We start from the raw sequence: 21,250 nt of genomic DNA, 5'->3' as shown, positions 1-21,250 counted from the left end.
TGTACAGGGATGAGGCTGTTCAAGGCTTTAAAGGTCAGCACCAACACTTTGAATTGTGCTTGGAAATGTACTGGGAGCCAATGTTGATCCTTTAGGACCGGTGTTATTTGGTCCTGGCAGGTGCTCCCAGTCACCAGTCCAGCTGCCACATTCTGGATTAGTTGTCATTTCTGAGTCACCTTCCAAGGTAGCCCCACGTGGAGTGCATGGCAGTAGTCCAAGCAGGAGAAAACCAGGGCATACACCACTCTGGCGAGACAGGGAGCAGGCAGGTAGAGTCTCAGATGGAGTTGGTAGACAGCTGCCCTGGACACAGAATTGACCTGCGCCTCCATGGACAGCTGTGTGTCCAAAATGACTCCCAGGCTGCGCACCTGGTCCTTCAGGGGCACAGTTGCCCCATTCAGGACCAGGGAGTCCCCCACCCCTGTTCACCCCCTGTCCCCCAGAAACAGAACTTCAACTTCAAGCCGTTAATCACCATTCATCCTGGTCTAGTGAGGGCAGACGCATTGCATCTTACGCAGAATTACATTTGTGCAATTCCTACCATATGTGGTTGAGGGCAGGCTGGTTGAAATTGCGCGGGTTAAATCCAAACAAGGTGGAGAGTTTAAAAGCTTTTTGCACTTGGACTGCATGGGCTCTGGGAGTATGGCATATTCTCTCCCCCCCCCATTGCGATATACGCAATTTCCCTTGCACCCAAACCCCCACATAAGATGCGATCTTACTGTATCAGCAAGCGACTAGTAATGGAACCTCCAATTACAGAGGCTGGAAACCAGCGTCCAAATTAGCTGTGATTCCTGCATTGTAAGGGTTGGACTAGATGACCCATGGGCCCCCTTCCAAAGGAACAATTCTATTATTCTACAGATTTGCTCCCAAGTAATCCCAGGCATCGCCGGCATCTGCTCAGAAAGACTCCCTGCCTGAAACTCTGGGGATCTGCTGCCAATCAGTGTAGACCATGCTGAGTTACATGGACCAATGGTTCCACCTGGTTTACGCCACCTTCCTAGGCTCTGATTTTAAGTCAGATTCATGACTTTCTTTCAGGGAGTCCTCAAAAGTAGGTAGTTCCTGGCTCCTCCTTTGTTGTTGCTAAGAAATGTGGCACTTCCTGTAACAACTTCATGGTGGGTATATCGAAAAAAGCACTGATCATGAGGACTAGGATCTTAACTTGTTGTTTAAAAAAATAAAACAGAAGAGCTGCAACTCAGCTGTAATAATACAAATAAGAATAATAATATTTTTATTATTTGTACCCTGCCCATCTGACTGGGTTGCCCATCATCTGCTTTGTGAACAGAAGGTCCCAGGTTCCCTGGCTGGGAAAAAGACCCCTGCCCACTACACGAGTCTCAAATCCTGGAGACGAGTAGGAAATACTGGCCAAAAGTCCTGACTTGGGATAAGGTCAGTTCACATATTCCTGCCACACCTTTTCAAGCACAAGGAATGTAGGAAAGACCCTCACTCAGCACACAGGAAGAGTCTCCCCCCCCCTCTCTCACACACACAGACACACACACTGCAATAAACATCATTCTGTTATCGGCTTGCTGCTCGCTGAGCTTTAATATTAACAAGATTTAATTTAAAAAGTCAGCCACAATCAACACAGTGCACACTGCTGCTGTCTTGGCCTCTTGCGCAGACCAGACCCTGGGGCTCCTCTGGGGTGGAAGGGGGGTTCGTGGGGGGCTTCCTGGGGTTCCTGGAGCTACCTGCGGGCAGCATTCAGGCGGTCTTTCACCGCAATGGTGTGCCGGAGCAGACCCTCAATGCTCTTGAAATAAACGCTGCTGTCTTTCATGTTTTTGATGGCACTGGAAAAGAGAGAGAGAGCACTTGAGACGGCAGTATTACTATTTATTTTTATTTTGCTGTCAGAAAATTCTTCCTGATGTTTAGTTGGAATCTCCTTTCTTGTAACCTGAAGCCATTGATTTGGATCCTCCTCTCTGGGGCAACAGAAAGCAAGCTTGCTCCCTCCTCCATGTGACAGCCCTTGAGATACTTATTTGTGGTTGGCTCTCCTATCTCCTCTCAGTCTCCCTTTTCCCAGGCTAAACATACCCAGCTCCCTCAACCGTTCCTCATCAGGCATGGTTACCAGATCTTAGTTGCTCTCCTCTCCACACTTCCAGCTTCTCAATATCCTTTTCAAATTGTGGAGCCCAGAACAGGACACAGGACTCCAGGTGGGTTCTGACCAAGGCAGAACAGAGCGGGACTATAGCTTCCCTTCACAGGGTCACTAGACTTCTGAATTGCATGCCAAGTTCCAAGTTCTCATAGCTGCGATGAGATACCTGGAAGTCTGAATTCTAATTTTAAGCAGTGTGGGTTTTGGTTTCAGCTTAGTACAGTTAGCCATGGAAATGGGGATCAATGCCGGAGGCCCTCTGATGCCTTCCCCCCACCCGCAGCCTATCCATGGGTGCTTGGGAAGCATCTTTGGGAAAGGGATGCAGCCCTGAAGGCTTCCCCCAAGTACCTGCAAGCGTACTCCACGGTGTAGATGGCCCCTTGACTTTGCTCCTCCCAGCTCTGCATGTCGGCCTGCAAGGAGGAAAGGTGACAGGGTGATCATCTCCAAGAAGCAACCTGGGTCTCCTCAGCTCTAGCTTGATGCGCTACACACTGCCATGCAGCATGTCCAAAGACCACCCTAGTGCTTTTGGGGTGGGGTGGGGTGGGGGTTCTGGTCACAAACTGCCCAAGGAGAAAAGGCTGCAACGACCCTTAGGAGGTCTCTTCCAACTCTACAATTGCATGAGTCATTCAGAGGGGCAATGGGCAGCCTCCTACCTCTCCAAAATAAAGCTGGCCTGTTATGCTTAAATATTTGAACTTATCTGCAAGAAAGCCCTGCAGAAGGACAGCAGATTTAGCCACAGAAGCCAAGGTGCAGAGACACAATGGGTCACCTCCTTTGCAGAGAAAACAAACGCCTTAGCCAATCAAACATACGGTCACAGCAGCACTCGAAATTTGCCAGGCGCATTTTGTACCTGACTATCAGCCACTTGCAACCAAGTGAAGATGCCTGGGTGCCAGGATGAGGCCTGACATCTCCCCCATCTGGACTGTTTTCACACACTAAGGCCCCATCCTGTAGGATTCTATCCGTTATATTTTATCCACACAATCAGAATAAATGTAAAGAATCAAAAAGTTGTACTGAAAAATACAACTTTAGAGCCAACCGCCCTCCAAATGGCTACAAGGCATTCTGTTTTGGCGACTGTAACCTTGGCTTAAGGAGCCATTTGGCGATGAGTTTCTAACCCTGGGTCACAGGTGCTGCAGCAGGAAGAGTATGGGCATCGCATGGCAGGACAGAGTCTCAAACCAAAATGGGCTCCCCCAAGCCCACATTCCCAGCTTGTTTGTGCTCCTGTCTCAGCGATGTCTACTCTGGCTTGGCCACGTGCACAGAATGGAAGATGGCAGGATCCCCAAGGAGGTGCTCTGTGGGACCGATGGCAGACTCTGTGTTACAAAGATGTCTGCAGTCAGGTTTGCATCCATAGCAGTGATGAGAGGAGGAAGGACTGTGCCAGGAGTAGCACAGAGAGAGGAAACGCCCTGGTGCATCTGCAGCACAACTAGACGCCCTCATCTGCCCTGGCTGCAATGCAGTATGTCTCTCCCGCATTGGTCTCAGGTGCTGCAACCTTCCAACAGCTGGACTTCACCCTCAAAGGTGCACTCCATTGCCTCCCGAGATAGACGAATGCCAACCCCAAAGGCCCACTAACTTCTTTTTTTAAAAAAACTAAAGGGGTGAATGAAAGGTAGCTGTGGCTTAATGCAAAACACACTCATGCCCCCCAAGTCCAGAAAATTCAAAAAATCTCAGATCGCCTCCCTTGGATGACTTGCATTGGCTTAAGCTGGCTAATGCTCAAGACAATGGAATTAACGGCACATTAAGGGGGCAGGGGAGGAACAAACAGCAGATCCCAGTCCCCAAAAGATAGCTAAGGGGTGGGGGGGAAACAGAGGGAGGAGGTTGCTTTCTTTAACTCGGAACTGGGGAATAACAAATCCCTCTCTCTCGCCAGGACAGCTTATCCATGAGATGTTGCCTAGTTGGAAAAGATGAATAAATCCTTGATGAATTTTTTCTTTTTTAAGGAAGAAAGACAGCAGGGTGACCTTCTACATTTTGCTAGCATTCTCTTCCAAAACCCTGCTCTCCCTACGGCACCACTATTAATACAAGCCCCTAAATTAAACAAGGGACTTTTTAAATAAGTTTGGGAACAAGCAGCCCGGATAACATCTCCCCTCCCTGCTGTATTGACTCTCTATCCCTTTTCAAAAAACCCGAAATACCCTCTCATCCAACATCTCCCCCTCCCAGTAAGAACCAACCCCTCCCTCCAGAGAATGATCTGCACACGTAGGACCTGGGAGGCCGAGGTTCAAATCCTCCCACTGGGCCAGGAAGCTCGCTGGGTGACCTTGGGGGAGGGTCACTGCCCCTCAGCCTAGCCTACCTCGCAGGAGGGCTGTGAGGATTAGACAGAGGTGGGGCGGGGAAGAGACTCATGTTCACCATTAGCAGCTCTGGTAACCCAGTTATTTATGGGAAAATAAGCTTTGTATGTGATGAAATGGTTTTGTCGTTTTCAGGAGTTTGCATGGATGGTTGTGTTGCTTTAGAGTTGGCTGATTTTTTCATTTTCAGGGCTTGCATTTGTGCACCCTGCTCTGGTTCTGTGCTGCGAAGGCTGGCTTCGCTGTATGAAGAAGCCTGCAAATCTGTACCATAATGACAACAACTGCCTACCTCACAGGGTTGTTGAGGGCTAAAATGGGGAGAGGGAGAACCACACACGCCGCCTGGAGCTTCTTGGAGGAAAGAGGGTGAGAAAGAAATGTAATCAATAAATACAAGATATAATGAGATGAGGGAAATGGCCCTCTCCTGAGGGAGGGCAGGGTTGGCAATCCCATAGTAGTAGTAGTCATTTTATAATTCTGAGTGGATTGCTTCAGCCACTCTGGGCTGTTTCCAGCAAAATATAAAAGCACTATAAAACTTCAAGCATTAACTGTGGGCTTGCACATGTTTCTACACTCATCCATCCTATCTGACTCTCTGCTGGGACACTGGGAGGTGACAACATTTGAAGGCTGGCAGGTTCTCTGATATAGGATTTTACTACAGTGGTACCTCTGGTTATGAACTTAATTCGTTCTGGAGGTCTGTTCTTAACCTGAAGCTGTTCCTAACCTGAAGCACCACTTTAGCTAATGGGGCTCCCACTGCTGTCGCCGCGCGATTTCTGTTCTCATCCTGAAGCAAAGTTCTTAACCTGAGGTACTACTTCCAGGTTAGCAGAGTATGTAACCCGAAGTGTTTGTAACCTGAGGTACCACTGTACATTCATGGTACTGGGAGCTGTTAGGAGACCCATCTTCTCCCTCCCAGATCTACAATTCCCAAGAGCATTTAACACTCAATTCCTCTTCCCTTGGAACTGGAGCTTTGGGCTGTGTTCAAAACTCAGATATATGAGCCAGGCACCAAATGGCTCCTTAAACCAATGTTGCAGTTGCCAGAAAGGAATGTCCAGTTGCCATTTTGAGGCAAGACAGCTCCAAAGTCTTATTTTTCAAATGATGGACAGACTGATTCTCAGTTAAACATCTGGCTAGTTCAGAGAACAACCCTGAGCTTGGTTAAGAGCTTTGAGAACTTAAAGAAGAAAGTCAATTGATACAGAGACAGTCCACATATCTATTGGCCTATTCTAACCTCTTTTTCTTAATGGTGACATGGACCATTCATAACGTAGGAATATTCTTCCCAACTGTAAGTAGGGCAGTGGGGTAAGTGAAGACAAGCAACTACAATTAACTATAACATTGTTCACCACTCCTGCTCAGGCATTTGGCATTTTGGTTCCTGAAATTCATTCCAATTGTGCAGATAAAATAGAACTGATAGATTCTACAGGACTTTGTATTAGTGTGTGAAAACAGTCCAGATCCAATGATCCCCAGGAATGAACCTCCAGATGGTGGAGGCATCAGGCGCCATCCATTTTGCTTTCCCCATATTTATTTACCTACTTAATTTATACAGCTGCACCATATAAGCTACCGTAATCACTCGGTTGCAGAGGGCCGACAGGTACAAAATGCACTTGGAGAATTGCAAATACTGGCTCTGAGAGGGGAATATAGCGGCCTCCCTATATTCAGTAACCCACAGGTCCCAGGATTCTTTGGAGAAAGGCAGGACTGTTTAAAGCAGTAACCCCCACAATCCCGAAAGGTACACTGATGTGGGGCAGGTTCAGCTAGCTGATATGGTGCTGGTGAATCACAGATTTTGACGGGATCCCAAGGGCCATGTAGCCCAACCCCCTGCAATGCAGAGACCATGATTAAGCATGGTGTGCATTTGAGTTTTTTCACTCCTGGGTTCGAAGGTGGCATACCTTATGCTGGGCCAACTCCGGGAGGGAGCGCCTGACGTGCTCCTGAAGCCGATACAGAGCCACAGAAGGTTCGTTGGCCAAGACATACATGCTCTCCGTAAACTTGTCTGTCACTAGGAAGAATGGGGAGGTGTTAATTTTACAGTAATTGCAGCTTCATTGCCAAGCCAGGAAATCCTTTCCAGACAGCTATCATCATCATCATCATCACTACTACTACAACCATTACCAATGTTAGAAACTCAGATATATAACCTAATTACCAAATGGTACATTAAACGCAGGTGGCGCTGTGGGTTAAAGCCTCAGCACCTAGGACTTGCTGATCGAAAGGTTGGCGGTTCGAATCCCTGCGGCGGGGTGCGCTCCCGCTGCTCGGTCCCAGCGCCTGCCAACCTAGCAGTTCGAAAGCACCTCCGGGTGCAAGTAGATAAATAGGGACCGCTTACCAGCGGGAAGGTAAACGACGTTTCCGTGTGCGGCTCTGGCTCGCCAGAGCAGCGATGTCACACTGGCCACGTGACCTGGAAGTGTCTCCGGACAGCGCTGGCCCCTGGCCTCTTAAGTGAGATGGGCGCACAACCCCAGAGTCTGTCAAGACTGGCCCGTACGGGCAGGGGTACCTTTACCTTTACCTTACATTAAACCTAAGCTGCGGTCACAACAGAATGTCTAGGTGCCATTTTTTTTTGCAATGGGATTTATTATTATTATTTTCATTTCTATAACACTTTGTATTTTAAAGTAAAAATATTTGTATTTTAAAGGGAAAAAATTCAATGCAGTTGAGATAAAACAATCCAGAATAAAACAGATTCAAGCTTCCAGGAATTTTTTTCAGATCCTTCTCTAAGTGGTATTTTGCTTTCTCCATATTTAGTTACCTACTTAATTTATAGAGCTGCATCATTGCAGAAGGTCGAGCCAGTGGGGTGTAGCAGTGAGAGTGTCAGGCAAGGACCTGTGAGATCAGGGTTCGAATCCCCACTCCATCACAAAGCACACTGGGCGACCTCTTCACCCACCTCACAGGGCCATTGCTTTCAATGGGTCTAAAGCAAGCCATTTCCAATGCAACACAACTGTGTCACCCCCCACAATAAACACAGGTGGGAATGGCTATGACTCTGTTCCCCCCCTACTACATACTATTGACATGAAGGGAATTACAACGTCGTAATATTAATACTAATGAAAGAATAATGTTATTATTCTTTCTGTGGATTAAATATGATTTAATATAATAATAATAAAAATAATAAAAAACAAACAAAAACAAAAAAACATCGTTTCCCTGCTCATGCAGGACATTCCGGGGCTCCAGCGTGTCCAGGAGAGAAGGCGGCTTTCTGCCAGAGGAATGCTATCTGCACAGGCTCAGAGGCGCTCTTGACGCATGGCGTTCCCTTTAAAGGCATGAGCTTGGGGAAAGAGGGGCTGGGGCCGCTTTTTAGGGGCTTCCCTAAAACAAACACATCTGGGCTGCGGTTTTGCACTCCTGCGAATCATTGCGCGCCCCCTCCCTCCCTCCCCATTCCTGCCCGGACGCCTTTGGGCGCGACACCGCCGGAAGTGGCTCCTCCGCCGCTACCTTTCTTCACTTTGAGCTGCATCTCCGGCTCCTCCATGATCCCGGGGAGAGCCCGAGGCGGCGGGAGGGGAAGCGGGCCGCGGCACCGGACAAGGAGGACAGCTGCCGGGCCACTTCCGACGGGCCGCGTGCAGCGCCGAAAGGGGAGCCGCTCGGAAACACCGTCCGGTGAGAAAGGTTCCCACTGGGCGCTGTCGAGGGAAGTGAGGGGCCGACGGGGCTCGACCAGGGGGGAGAAGGGAAACTCTGACCCCAACTCTCCACTGGGGGGTCCCTTCGGGAGGAGAGCAGGCTCAGGAGTACTGGATATCCCCCAGAAATCCGGAATGGAGTCCCTAAGGCGGTTGGCTGGCTTCACCCCTGGGGAGGCGCACTCCATTGTCTGTCGAGACAGACCAGCCATAAGGGCCTTGGAGGTCCCTCCTGGCTGAATGCTGGAGTTTCCCCACTCTAGCCAATACATGCATGGCCACTCAAAAGTGAGGCCACCAGGGTTCAATGGGGCTCACTCCCTAATATGCGCCTTTAGAATTTCAGCTGGCCTTAGATTTGTCTGGCACAGAAACGGGGGCCTTTGCAAATGACCTCTCTTTCATTTTCCCCTGGAAAGTTTTCAGACTTTTCAAACTATAGGTCAGATGGATTACTCAGTTGGTTAGAGCATGGCGCTGATAACGCCAAGGTTGCAGGTTCGAGCCCCATAAGGGACAGCTGCGTATCCCTGCATTGCAGGACGTTGGACTAGATGATTCGGAGGGTCCCTTCCCATATCCTCCAACATTTCTCTGATGAAAAAAGGGACATCCTATTCCCTTAAAATAGTAATAATTTTATTATTTGTATCCCGCCCATCTGACTGGGTCGCCCCAGCCACTCTGGGTGACTTCCAACACATATAAAAACAGAATAAAACATTAAACATTAACAAAAAAATCCCTATATAGGGCTGCCTTCAGATTTCTTCTAAAGGTTATATAGTTACCTATCTCACTGTCTCAGGGCTTGCATAATTCCATACCCTTCAACGTTTCTTCAGTGAAAATAGGGGCTTCCTAAGGAAAAGCGGAACATTCCGGGTTCATATGAGAAACCGGAACAGCTTCTGTAAATCCGGGTTTGTCCCTGGAAAATAGGGATGCTTGGAGGGTCTGCCTTCCAACTCTACAATTCTATGATACAATTCTATGCCACTGAGTAGATCCACTGAAATGAATAGAAGTGACCAGTTTAGGTCCATTGCTTTCGGTGGGTCTAATTTTTGAGTAGGACTCAGTTCGATACAAGTCATTCCTTTCAATGAGTCTACTCTGGGTATGATTTAGACCACTGAGGTTCTACTCAGCGTAGACCCTAATGCTGGTTGAGGCTAATGGGAGTTGTAGTGTGGTTCCAGTGTGGTGTAATGGTTAGGAGCGGTAGTCTCGTAATCTGGTGAACCAGGTTCGCGTCTCCGCTCCTCCACATGCAGCTGCTGGGTGAGCTTGGGCTAGTCACACTTCTGTGAAGTCTCTCAGCCTCACTCACCTCACAGGGTGTTTGTTGTGGGGGAGGAAGGGAAAGGAGAATGTTAGCCGCTTTGAGACTCCTTAGGGTAGTGATAAAGCAGGAATATCAAATTCAAACTCTTCTCTTCTTCTTGTAGTCCAAACCATCTGGGAAGCACTAGGGTGACAAAGGATGGAAGAGATTATCACTACAGCCTGCAGGGGGCTGGACCAGTGCAATAGCTGCCTGCTGTTAAAACATGTAAAGCCTCTGGGTCATCTTCAGTGCTCATTGGTTCTGAGGACGACAGCTGTTAAAGTTTATATGGAGTATTTTAACTTTTTAAATTTTGTAGTATTTGTAAAAAAATACAATATTTTTAAAAAACAATTTTATAGGGTAATAAAAACAATATTTTATTGTTGTCAGTTGGAAGCTGCTTTGGACGGGCGTTGGCTCAGAACAGCGGTCTAATGAATACGTTGAATAAATACAATGCATTAAAGCATAATCAAAACCAAATTTTCTGGAGGGTTTTTAAAAAAGAAAAAAAATTGAACGGCTGGCCCTTTAAACCGTCCTTTGGGGGAAGCGCTTCCTCTTAGCTAGTGGCCGGTGATTGGCGGAGCTGGAGGGCGGGGCGGGGGCTGAGCCGCGCCGCTCATTCATAACAATACCGGCTTCCGCAACCTCATTCAGAAGCTCTTAAAGGGCCAGGCCGCCGACGACACCCCGCGGGAGCTGCTGCAAATGCATTGTGGGAAGAGAAAGTTACTTTCAGTTTTGCGCGGACGGGCAGAGAGAGCAAAGAGAGGGGGAGATGCGTCCAAGTGGATCTGGCGGCACCATGATCGTCAACCTTTTCTAAAGGGCTATGTGTAAACTTGACGTCATCGCCCTTCTAATGGGAGAGGCTGGTGAGTTTTTACGTCACGTCTTGGAGGCAGGAAATCCCTCCAAGACTTGGCCCGGGGGTGACCTCAGAAGGGTTGTAAACAGATCAGAGTAGAGTTGCGCAGGGTATAAAATAATAATAATAATAATAATAATAATAATAATAATAATAATAATAATAATACTTTTTATGCAGTAGGCCTGGGTTCGATTCTCAGTGGCATCTCTAGGTAGGAATTTGAGAGGCTCCCCCTGAGATTGAAACACGGGAGAGCTCCGGCCAGTCAGTATTGGAAGCCCTGAGCTTGGTGGACCAGTGGCCTCACTGTCTATAAACTTCCTTTGCTCCTGTTAACCAGCCTTTTACTTGGAACCATGAGGACTAGCGCCTCATCCTTAACCCCTGAGCTATGGCCCACAGAAAGCACAATTTGTCTGAAGACGGTTCCAGGTTCAGTCCTGGGCATCTGCTGGTGAGGTTGGGAATGCCCCCCACCTGACTCAGTACAAGGCAGCTTTCAGAAGAATAATGAGGACTAGAATCTTTTTAATTTTGAAGAAAGGACTGCAGCTCAGTGGCAGAGCTGTGCCTGGATTCTGGAGAGCTGCTGCCAGTCAGGGTAGGCAGTGCACAAGTAGGTCGACCAGTAGTCTGGCTCTGTCTGAGGGCAGTTTCTTGTGTTCCTGTTTCTTTGCTGTGTCAAAGCTCTCAGGGCGCTGTAGACCTGCCACCGCCATAGACACCTTCACAATTTCTCCAGAAGCTCCTGTCGCCGAAATGACCCACAATGTCCCCTCAAAGGACCCAGAGATGCCCGCCAGCGACCCGGAGGACGATCAGGCATCAGTCATCTTGCGGCTGTATCCGTACTCGGAGGAGAAAGACGACCCAAACCAAGCTGTTCCTGCACCAAATGGCAAGTCTTCAAACTTGGTCGCCTCTCCTCGAAAAGGATATTTCATTTCGTTTCACTTTTACTTTATTTTTTTAATAATATTTTATTAAGTTTCAGAAATAACAACAAACAGAAAAAAGAAAAAACACATACAGAAAAGTATAAAATTACAAAATACAAAAAATACAAACATTTAACTTGTAAAAAAAAAATAGAAAAAAGCAGATGTGTATACCTTTTAATTTGTTTAATTAGCCAAAGGCCTGGGAAAAGATGTTTTCCCTAGGTGCCTAGAGATAAGTAATGAAGGTGCCAGGCGAGCCTCTCTGGGGAGAGCATCCCACATATAGGGAGCCACCGTAGAAAAGGCCCCGTTCTTGTGTGGCCACCCTCTGGACTTTTCACAGAGGAGGCACATGTAGAAGGGCCTCAGGTGGTGATTGCCGGGTCCAGGTTGGTTCTCATGGAGAGAAGCGGTCCTTGAAAAATGAAGGTTCCAGGTTTAACCTCTTTTGTCTGTCTTTCTTCAAAATGCAGATGGAAGCAGTCTGAAGCTGGCGACCACCCTGACCAACCGGCAGCGTGGCAACGAGGCATCTGCCTTGCCGGCCACTCTGGACAGTGAGTTATTGTGCCACAAAACATTTTTGCTTTCCATTAGCTGGGGAATGGGGGGGGGGCTGTGAATCAGTTGAAGCCAAGGTGGCTTCAGTTCTCCTCCATTTATACATTTTTTCCCCTGTTGCTCTAGAGGACTAGCCCCTTGTTAAGATCAGCCAAAGTTCACGATCCTGTTATGCTGCTTTTCCTCTGAACTGACTTCCCAAACTGTTCAAGAGGACCAGCACCTTGAAGGGGAAAATCAATTTGTTTTTTGTTAAAATCAGTCAAGGTTCAGGATTAACTGAGTTGGTAGAGCACAGGAATCTTAATCACAGGGTTGTGGGTTCTATGATTCTGTTGCTTTCTCTCTTAATCGACTTCCCAATAGTCTCTAACACCCACCAAGCCGTTCCTTTTCCCTTCATGAACAGAGGGCTCAAGAGCAAATCTGCCTCCACTCCTCAGGCCATTTTATTCTATTTATTTTTAAAGGCTTTAATCCAAAAGTCAAGTTTCCATCCCTCATGATTGCCAGTGAATGACATTTCTAGCGATCATGAAAGGCATCTGCTTCCCTCCTCCCTCTGAGGATTAATTAGGCAAAGACAAGAATGGTTTGAATACCATTGCATAAAACAGGTCAATCATTTTTCAAAAATTGGCTTGTAATTTGGGTTCTGTGCAGCCCCTTACTGTAAGACTGCATTCTGTTCCCTTCTTCAGTTCTCAATGAAATCCTCTTTGTTTGTTTTTTTACATTTCCAGCTCTTTCTATTCATCAGCTGGCAGCCCAGGGAGAACTGGTCTTGTTGAAAGAAAATCTGAGGAAAGGTGAGATAGGAACACCCAGCTTCTGACTTCCTGCCCACTAGCTAGAGTCTGCCTCACAGGGTCAGTTTATTTATTTAAGATGTTTTTAAAACTTTTATTTAATCATTTGACAGCTATTTACTATGATCAGCAAAATTCTCCTCCAGACAAGGTTATATAAAATCATTATTCAGCAACACTTAACATATCAATGCAATATCTCTTCTTTCAAATAACCCTCCTCAAAACCTACTTGTTATTGCACAACAGATGAAACATGGTTTTTCAAATTTTTATTCTCTTCTTTTTTCATGCTTCTACTGCCCCCTTAGTTTTATTAATCATCCCCCCAATTGCACTGCTTAAATCATTAGCTGTTCCAGCCAGTGCTCAGAAAAATCACAAAAATTAAAAACAAACCATGCAGAGAATGAGAGAAATCTGTTGTAAAACCAAATGCAGGGGTCCCGAAACTAAGGCCCGCAGGCCGGATAAGGCCAGAGGGACTCGTTTATCCAGCCTGTGGCAATGCCTTCCGCCCACTCTTACTGGCGCTGTGCTGCGTGGCTGCCCACTTCTGGGTCAGAGGAGCACCAGAAATAGCTTGTGTGCATGCGCAAGCATTATTTATGCATGCACATGTGCTATTTCTGGTGCACATCTGGGTTGGAGGAGGCCCGTGGACATGCACACAAGCTATTTCCAGTGCTCCTCCGACCCAGAAGTGCACCGGAAATAGCGTGTGTGCACGCGTATGGGCACACGCTTCCCCACGCTCTAGCCCGCCGCGTGATCGCCACTGGAGACACCTGCCCAAGGCGCAGTAAGTTTGCTGACCCCTGACCAAATGCTACCATAACTTAATTCACTTAGCCAGGAAAGACCGTTGTGTGGCCTACATGAAAACCCCTGAACTTTCCTACCCCTGTGTCAATAAGCTCCCTAATTTTGGAAATGTTGACAGGCGAGAACCTTTTAAACAAGCCCGACGAGCGGGGCTTCACGCCGCTGATGTGGGCCGCGGCTTTCGGGGAGATTGAGACCATCCGCAGCATGCTGGAATGGGTAAGGAACGTGGGGTGGGGAGGGAGAAGTGCAGGGGTCACCCGCACTTTCCCTGCCGCGGCTGCAGCCCTGTGTGTCCTCTCTCCCCAGGGCGCAGACCCCCACATCCTTGCCAAGGAGAGGGAGAGCGCCCTGTCTCTCGCCAGCATGGGGGGCTACACAGACATCGTCACCTTGCTCCTGGAGAAGGACGTGGACATCAACACTTACGACTGGGTAACTTTTGCATCGGCGGGTGGAAGGGGGGCAGGTATGGCCCTGCCAACCTGAATCAGCTTTTGGCAGGCCCCGCATTCATAGAACGATAGGATAGTAGAGTTAGAAGGGGCCACCAGGGGTCATCTAGTCCAACCCCCTGCAAGGCAGGAATCTCAGCTCAAGCATCCAGGACAGATGGCTGTCCAATCTCTGCTTAAAGATCTCCAAGGAAGGAGAGGCCACCACCTTCCATTTCATGGTTGAACAGGTCTTACTGTCAGAAAGTTCTTGCTAAATGTCTTCCTTGAAGACATTGGTTCGAGTCCTACCCTCCAGAGCAGGAGGAAACAAGCTTGTTCCCTCTTCCCTCTGACAGCCCTTGAGATATTTGAAGATGGCTATCTTATCTCCTCTTTCCCAGGTTAAACATCCTCAGCTCCTTCAACCGTTCCTCATCTGGCTTGGTTTCCAGGCCCTTGATCATCTTTGTCGCCCTCCTCTGCCCCCTCTTGGCTGTAAATGGGAATACATACATCACCCAGGATTCCAGTCCTCATGAAGGCAAAGGAAGGGCTGATTTAACAGGAATGCTAAGAGCTGCCTGATGCAGAAACCAGGATTATTTGGGCCTGAGTTCAAGCAGCCAAAGCACCTAGACAGATCTGCCTTGTCTCAACAAGGATACTGTAGAGTTGGGAAAGGTTCGGGAAAGGGCAGCCCCAGCGATCCAGAGGATGGGACGACTTCCCAATGGGAAAGGGTTGCAGCATTTTTATAGTTGGAAGAGACCCTGAGGATCATCTAATCCAATGGTTCTCAACCTGTGGATATCCAGATGTTGTTGGACTACAACTCCCATCATCCCTGAGCTCTGGCCTTGCCAGCTAGGGGTGATGGGAGTTGTAGTTCAACAACATCTGGGGACCCACAGGTTGAGAAAGGCTGAAAGTCCATGGGTAGGCAAACAAAGGCCCAGGGGCTGGATCCGGCCCAATCGCCTTCTCAATCCGGCCCACAGATGGTCTGGGAAACAGCGTGTTTTTACATAAGTAAAATGTGCCCTTTTATTTAAAATGCATCTCTGGGTTATTTGTGGGGCATAGGAATTCGTTCTCCCCCCCCCCAAATATAGTCCGGCCCCCAACAAGGTCTGAGGGACAGTGGACCGGCCCTCTGCTAAAAAAGTTTGCTGGCCCCCTGCCACTTTTTGGGCAGTTTTCAGCCTCACAACACCCCTAAGAAGTAGGATAGGAGAGGGGCTTTACATGCAGAGGGTTCCAGGTTCAGTTCCTGATGGCATCTCCAGTCAGGGCTAGGAAAGTGAACACCTGGAGAGATGCTGCCAGCCAGTGTGGACAGCGCTAAGCTAGGCAGGTCAGTGGTCTGATTTGGTATAAGGCAGCTTCCTGTCCAGTTCTGCTCTGCTGCTGCTTCAGAATCTTGAGGACTAGAATCTTGATTTATTTCTAGGGGAAGGTTGAGCATCTGATTTGTATCCAGAAGACCCTGAGAAGGCTGGGGGCACCCCCTGAAACCCTGGAGAGCAGCTGCCAGTCTGTGTAGACAGCCCTGAATGAGAGGGACTCAGTACCTATGTAAATCAGCCCTGTACTCAGAACCATGAGGTCTGGAAACCTATTTTGTTGTTAAGGGCAAGGGCTGCAGCTCAGCCGTCAGAGCACCTTCTTTGCATACAGAGGGCATCTCTAGGGAAGACTGGGAAACACTCCAGAAAGCTGAGGACTAGAACCTTGATTTATTTTTAGAGGAAGGGCTCTCAAGATGGACGGATGCCAGCAACCTGCTCTGAGTGCCAGCCCTCTGAGCCAGGCCATGTGGGTGGGTGGGGGGGTGTAGGCTTTCTCCAATTCTACAAATATTTTGTAAATTTCACTGGTTTGCCCTTTTATAATTATCTTCTCTTTTCTTTTATATTCCGTCTAAATCTCAATGATATCTTTTAACAAAGGATTTTCAGTTTTTTGCCTATTTGCCTAAGAAAGTGTGTGTATGTGGGGGGGTGTTTTTTCCTCCTTGTGCTGATGTTTTTCGGTTTCCTCTGCAGAACGGCGGGACCCCTCTCCTCTATGCCGTGCGCGGGAACCACGTCAAGTGCATTGAGGCCTTGCTAGGTAAGTGGTGTCGGGGGAATGTGCTTCCGTACCTGAGTGACTAATCTCCTTTTTGGATGGAGAAGCCAAGTTTGCCTCCCTTCAGCCACAGCTGAGAACGAAGGAGTCAACCAACAGGGTCTTCCTCCCGAGTGTTAGTAAAGTGGGTCCATTGATTTCAGCAGGTCTGCTGCGAGTAGGGTGGTGCTGTGGGTTAAACCACAGAGCCTAGGACTTGCAGATCAGAAGGTCGGCGGTTCGAATCCCCGCGACGGGGTGAGCTCCCCTTGCTCGGTCCCTGCTCCTGCCCACCTAGCAGTTCGAAAGCACCTCAAAGTGCAAGTAGATAAATAGGTACCACTCCAGCGGGAAGGTAAACGGCGTTACCATGCGCTGCTCTGGTTCGCCAGAAGCGGCTCAGTCCTGCTGGCCACATGACCCGGAAGCTGTACGCCGGCTCCCTCGGCCAGTAAAACGAGATGAGCGCCGCAACCCCACAGCCAGCCACGACTGGACCTAATGGTCAGGGGTCCCTTTACCTTTACTGCGAGTGCAGTAGTTTGCTGCCAGCTCTTTGTAAGTCCATGGAAGCATTTTTGGGTTTTGCCACAATGCCTCTGCTGGCTTTTTGGAGTTGCCACGAAGCTCCCTGTTTTGCCTGCAATGGACTTTGATGTGGTGAAATATGCTATTGGGCATATTTCTCTCTTGGTGGCAACTTAAACATCTCTGAGGCAGTGTGGTGCAGTGGTTAGGGCCACGGTTCTCCCAACTTTTTCCTCTGGACCACACTTTCAGAAGAAAAATTTGTTCGCGCCGGTCTGGATTTTTTTTTATCGATAAGAAATAATAATAATAATAATAATAATAATAATTTTATATCCCGCCCTCCCCAGCCGAAGCCGGGCTCAGAGTGGCTAACAACAGTAAAATGATAAAACATTCTAAAATCATTTCATTATAAAATTAATTCCAATCAAATTATTGGCAACCATTTGGGCTAGAAGTTCTGTGAGGATTGCCAAAGGAGGGAGTCAGGCTGTGCCCTGGCCAAAGGCCTGGTAGAACAGCTCTGTCTTGCAGGCCCTGTAGAAAGATGTCAAGTCCCGCAGGGCCCTAGTCTCTTGTGACGGAGCGTTTCACCAGATCGGGGCCACGGCCGAAAAAGCCGTGGCTCTGGTTGAGGCCAGTCTAACCTCTCTGTGGCCTGGGACCTTCAAGATGTTTTTGTTTGAAGACCGTAAGGTCCTCTGTGGGACATACCAGGAGAGGCAGAAAGAAACAACGAGCAGTGCTTGATTTAGAGCTGGGTATCATCCACATACTGGTGAACACCCAGCCCAAACCCAGATTAAATGTATTCCCATCTGAAGCCCTAAAGGGCAGACTGACAGGTAGACCGTATCAAAATAGACTCTGCCTGTGTTCTCATGCTGTCTGTTGTATGAAACATGTCTTGGCTTATGATTGTTGTTGTTGAGTCGTGTCCGCCTCTTCGTGACCCCCTGGACCAGAGCACGCCAGGCCCTCCTGTCTTCCACTCCCTCCCGCAGTTTGGTCAGACTCATGTTTGTAACTTCGAGAACACTGTCCAACCATCTCGTCCTCTGTCGTCCCCTTCTCCTTGTGCCCTCCATCTTTCCCAGCATCAGGGTCTTTTCCAGGGAGTCTTCTCTTCTCATGAGGTGGCCAAAGTATTGGAGCCTCAGCTTCAGGATCTGTCCTTCCAGTGAGCACTCAGGGCTGATTTCCTTCAGAATGGATACGTTTGATCTTCTTGCAGTCCATGGGACTCTCAAGAGTCTCCTCCAGCACCAGAATTCAAAAGCATCCATTCTTGATGGTCCAGCTCTCACTTCCATACATCACTACTGGGAAAACCAGAGCTTTAACTATACAGACCTTTGTTGGCATGGGGATGTCTCTGCTTTTTAAGATATTGCCCTTAAATCCTTGAGGCAGAGACTATGGGATATTGCATACAACCTGTGGACATCTCTTACTACATTCTGGGCTGCATAAACAAGGCAGGAACCAATTAATTAAACTCTTATCAGCAAACTTGCCTGGAAATCCTGAAACTTTCTATCTCAAGTATCGCCTTGAGGGTAAGGCAAATGATATTACCCTGGCTGTGGCAAAATTTCTCTCCGGGGTAATACGAAATAGAAACAAACACACTCTGAATAAAACACAATGGTTGCCTAGGAATGTTTCCCCCCCTTCATTTCTGCTGTATTTGCTTTCAAAATTGCTTTTGTGGGTCTTTGGGCTTTAATAAAGAATGTGTGTGTAAAGTTTTTTTTTTAAAGGAACATAGCACTAAAATAAAATACATAAAATATTTGTCTCCCCTCCCTCTTCTCAGCCCATGGTGCTGATCTCACAACCGAGGCAGATTCAGGATACACCCCCATGGACCTGGCAGTCGCTCTGGGACACAAGAAAGGTGGGTTCGGAAACATAGGAGGGGCCAGAGGGTCACACGTCAAGGGGCCGTGGTGCTCATGAGGTCCTTCTGCTTGGGGGGGGGGTTTCCTGTTGGGGCATCCAAGAGACTGGGCAAGGTGGGCGTCCCCCTTGACCTCATCCAAGCCACCTTAAAAAAGGTAAAGGGACCCCTGACCTTTAGGTCCAGTTGTGGCCGACTCTGAGGTTGCGGCGCTCATCTCGCTTTATTGGCCGAGGGAGCCGGCGTACAGCTTCCGGGTCATATGGCCAGCAGGACTAAGCCGCTTCTGGCAAACCAGAGCAGTGCACGGAAACGCCATTTACCTATTTATCTACTTGCACTTTGAGGTGCTTTCGAACTGCTAGGTTGGCAGGAGCAGGGACCGAGCAACGGGAGCGCCACCCACGTCCCCCAAGCCTCCTTAGTTTCTTCCAATTCCTCAATGGAGCCTCCATGGACAGAGCCAGCTACCTTAGAACGGCGGAGAACCTCCAAGAGTGGGTTGGGAAAGCATTTCGGGTCTTGCATGCTCACGAGGAGGCCTTCTATCGCCCTCACCCACACACCAAGCGTGTAAAAGAGGCAGCGGGGCATAGTGGTTACAGAGTGGGACAAGGACCTGGGAGAGAACAGGGCTCAAATCCACTGGCCATGAAGCTCACTGGCTGGCGATCTTGGGGGCCAGTCACGGCCTCTCCCAGCCTGACCTACCTGGCAGGGTTGTTGTGTGAGGATTAAATGTGGTGGCAGAGGAGAGAAAAATGGTCACCACTTTGAGGGAAATAAAAGTGTATATAAACGCCAGGAATGCTGATGTCTGTTTTGACCTGTTTTTAGTTTAAACCAGTGTCTCCCAAACTTGGGTCTCCAGATGTTTTTGGACTGCAGTTCCCATCCCAAAACAGCTGGAGACCCAAGCTTGGGAAACCCTGGTTTAAAGCATTCCAAAGATAACATCAGCAAGAGTTGTTTTTACGCTTTATTGTCTTTATTCTTTTAAGCTGCTTGTAAAACCACTTTGAGGGACGCAAGTAGATAAATAGGTACTGCTCCAGCAGGAAGGTAAACGGCGTTTCTGTGCGCTGCTCTGGTTTGCCAGAAGCGGCTTAGTCCTGCTGGCCACATGACCCGGAAGCTGCATGCCGGCTCCCTCGGCCAATAAAGTGAGATGAGCGCCACAACCCGAGTCGGTCACGACTGGACCTAATGGTCAGTGATCCCTTTACCTTTTTAAAACCACTTTGAGGGGACCTAAGGGGAAAAATCAAGCAGTGCATAAATTTATTGACATAAGTAAATATAAATTGAAATTCTTTCTTTTTTAAAAGAAATAAATCAACAAGTGCATAAATTTAATGAAGTAGATAAATGTAAACTGGAATTCTGTATTTTTTTAAAAAAAACAACCACAAGTCAATCAATTCATTCTTTGCTTTCTCTGTCCCTTCCCTAGTGCAACACGTGATGGAAAAACATATCCTCAAGTTGTTGCGGAGCAAAGAACCCGAGTGAAACAGGACTTCTTGTCAGACTGGGGGGGGGGGGACCTTCTCCCTGCCCCCACCATTTTTCTCTCTGCTTTGAAGGTGGAATCAAGGGAAAGCCTTCTGCACTGAGCAGCCGATCTGAGGCACATGAGACAGGGTTGGATATTTGAGAGTCACCGGGCTTTTAAAAGTTTGCTACAGCCCTCGTGGAAAGAGGGGGCAATGGAGGGGTTAGGTTTGACGGCAAGACAAGCCCCCCCCCCCAACCTGCTTGTTGCCATCAAATTATTAATTTTAATTATTTATTGAATTTTTATACTGCCCTATACCCGGAGGTCTCATTTATCAACCTGATGACCACTTAAGCACCACAGCTATTCTGGAACCCCTGAAATCCAAACTCCATAACTCCAGCCAGAGGAGAAATTTCCGGAGGCAAAGGAACTCCAGGTGGCTCGCAGAAGCAAGCCAAGCTGCAAATCAGAAGGCGCCTGATGTTTTCCCCGCTGCTGTTTGCAAACTGTTCTGAGCTGGGATGCGTGCGATGGGAGAGAAAATTTTGCTGGTTCCCGAGCTAAAAAAAAAGTACTGTATTTTTAAAATTTGAAATGACAACAACTGAACATCCCTGATTAATGGAAGAAACTATTCTGTCCCTAGAAAACTTGCTGAAACTGCTAAGCAGGTGACTCTGCTACACTGTGCTTGTCTTAAAACAGCAGGCTTGCTTATTTCCGCTCGCCTAGGGCGAACCAGGACTCCAGGTGAGCAGCTGTGAGAGCTTTCTTTTTAAATAAAGGAATGAATATCTTGGCATAATAATACAAAATAAATTATTGTTCACTATTTGTTATATGTCTTTACCAGCCTACGGTCTGAGGATCATAGAGCAGTTTACAGTATAAAAACACAAAAATATATAACACTATAACAAAGAAACCAGTAAGTCCTCCCTCCCACAAACATCTAAAACCAGCCTGGTTCTAGGGAAAGGCTTTTGCTTGGCTTCTAAAGATATGTAATGAAGGGGCCAGGTGAGCCTCCCTGGGAAGAGCATCCCACAAATGGGGAGCCACCACTGAAAAAGGCCCTGTTCTTATGTTGCCACAAAGAAAGGCCTGAGAGGATGATCTCAGGGTCCGGGTCAGTTCATATGGGGAGAGGTGGGCCTTGAGCTGCCTTCTT

The 21,250-nt window shown here is 48.1% G+C and overlaps 2 protein-coding genes across 6 annotated transcripts; one reads left to right on the top strand and one right to left on the bottom strand.

Moving 5' to 3' along the window:
• Window positions 1–1,568: 1,568 nt before the first annotated feature.
• On the bottom strand, window positions 1,569–8,197 carry BORCS8 (BLOC-1 related complex subunit 8). Its single transcript, XM_081895978.1, has 4 exons — window positions 8,065–8,197; window positions 6,474–6,586; window positions 2,510–2,574; window positions 1,569–1,838 (listed from the first exon to the last, which is right to left on the bottom strand). The coding sequence occupies exons 1-4, from the start codon at window positions 8,099–8,101 to the stop codon at window positions 1,733–1,735; spliced, it is 321 nt and encodes a 106-aa protein (XP_081752104.1). The 5' UTR covers window positions 8,102–8,197; the 3' UTR covers window positions 1,569–1,732.
• On the top strand, window positions 8,121–20,913 carry RFXANK (regulatory factor X associated ankyrin containing protein). 5 transcript variants are annotated; one of them, XM_081895866.1, is made up of 9 exons: window positions 8,121–8,232; window positions 11,150–11,360; window positions 11,877–11,960; window positions 12,708–12,773; window positions 13,717–13,817; window positions 13,908–14,048; window positions 16,081–16,147; window positions 18,495–18,575; window positions 20,032–20,913. In XM_081895866.1, the coding sequence occupies exons 2-9, from the start codon at window positions 11,222–11,224 to the stop codon at window positions 20,088–20,090; spliced, it is 738 nt and encodes a 245-aa protein (XP_081751992.1). In that variant the 5' UTR covers window positions 8,121–8,232; window positions 11,150–11,221; the 3' UTR covers window positions 20,091–20,913. The 5 variants fall into 5 exon arrangements, with proteins under 5 accessions (XP_081751992.1, XP_081751989.1, XP_081751993.1 ...); XM_081895863.1 differs by lacking the exon at window positions 8,121–8,232 and adding an exon at window positions 9,707–10,466 and having other exon boundaries at window positions 11,205–11,360; XM_081895865.1 differs by lacking the exon at window positions 8,121–8,232 and adding an exon at window positions 9,708–10,466.
• Window positions 20,914–21,250: the final 337 nt, after the last annotated feature.

This window comes from Podarcis melisellensis (assembly GCF_964234715.1).
Source record: "Podarcis melisellensis genome assembly, chromosome: 18".
NCBI lineage: Eukaryota > Metazoa > Chordata > Lepidosauria > Squamata > Lacertidae > Podarcis > Podarcis melisellensis.
This window is presented reverse-complemented; position numbering and strand designations above follow the sequence as displayed.

What these genes read in the sequence shown, in the direction of transcription:
- BORCS8 (XM_081895978.1), bottom strand. Translation starts at nt 8,101, where the DNA reads ATGGAGGAGCCGGAGATGCAGCTCAAAGTGAAGAAAG. An exon ending in GCAGCTCAAAGTGAAGAAAG is followed by an intron (nt 6,587 to 8,064) that starts GTAGCGGCGGAG and finishes CATTCTTCCTAG; the next exon opens with TGACAGACAAGTTTACGGAG. An exon ending in ACCGTGGAGTACGCTTGCAG is followed by an intron (nt 1,839 to 2,509) that starts GTACTTGGGGGA and finishes TCTCTTTTCCAG; the next exon opens with TGCCATCAAAAACATGAAAG.
- RFXANK (XM_081895863.1), top strand. Translation starts at nt 10,424, where the DNA reads ATGTGTAAACTTGACGTCATCGCCCTTCTAATGGGAGAGGCTG. An exon ending in CCTTCTAATGGGAGAGGCTG is followed by an intron (nt 10,467 to 11,204) that starts GTGAGTTTTTAC and finishes CAATTTCTCCAG; the next exon opens with AAGCTCCTGTCGCCGAAATG. An exon ending in GTGCATTGAGGCCTTGCTAG is followed by an intron (nt 16,148 to 18,494) that starts GTAAGTGGTGTC and finishes CCCTCTTCTCAG; the next exon opens with CCCATGGTGCTGATCTCACA.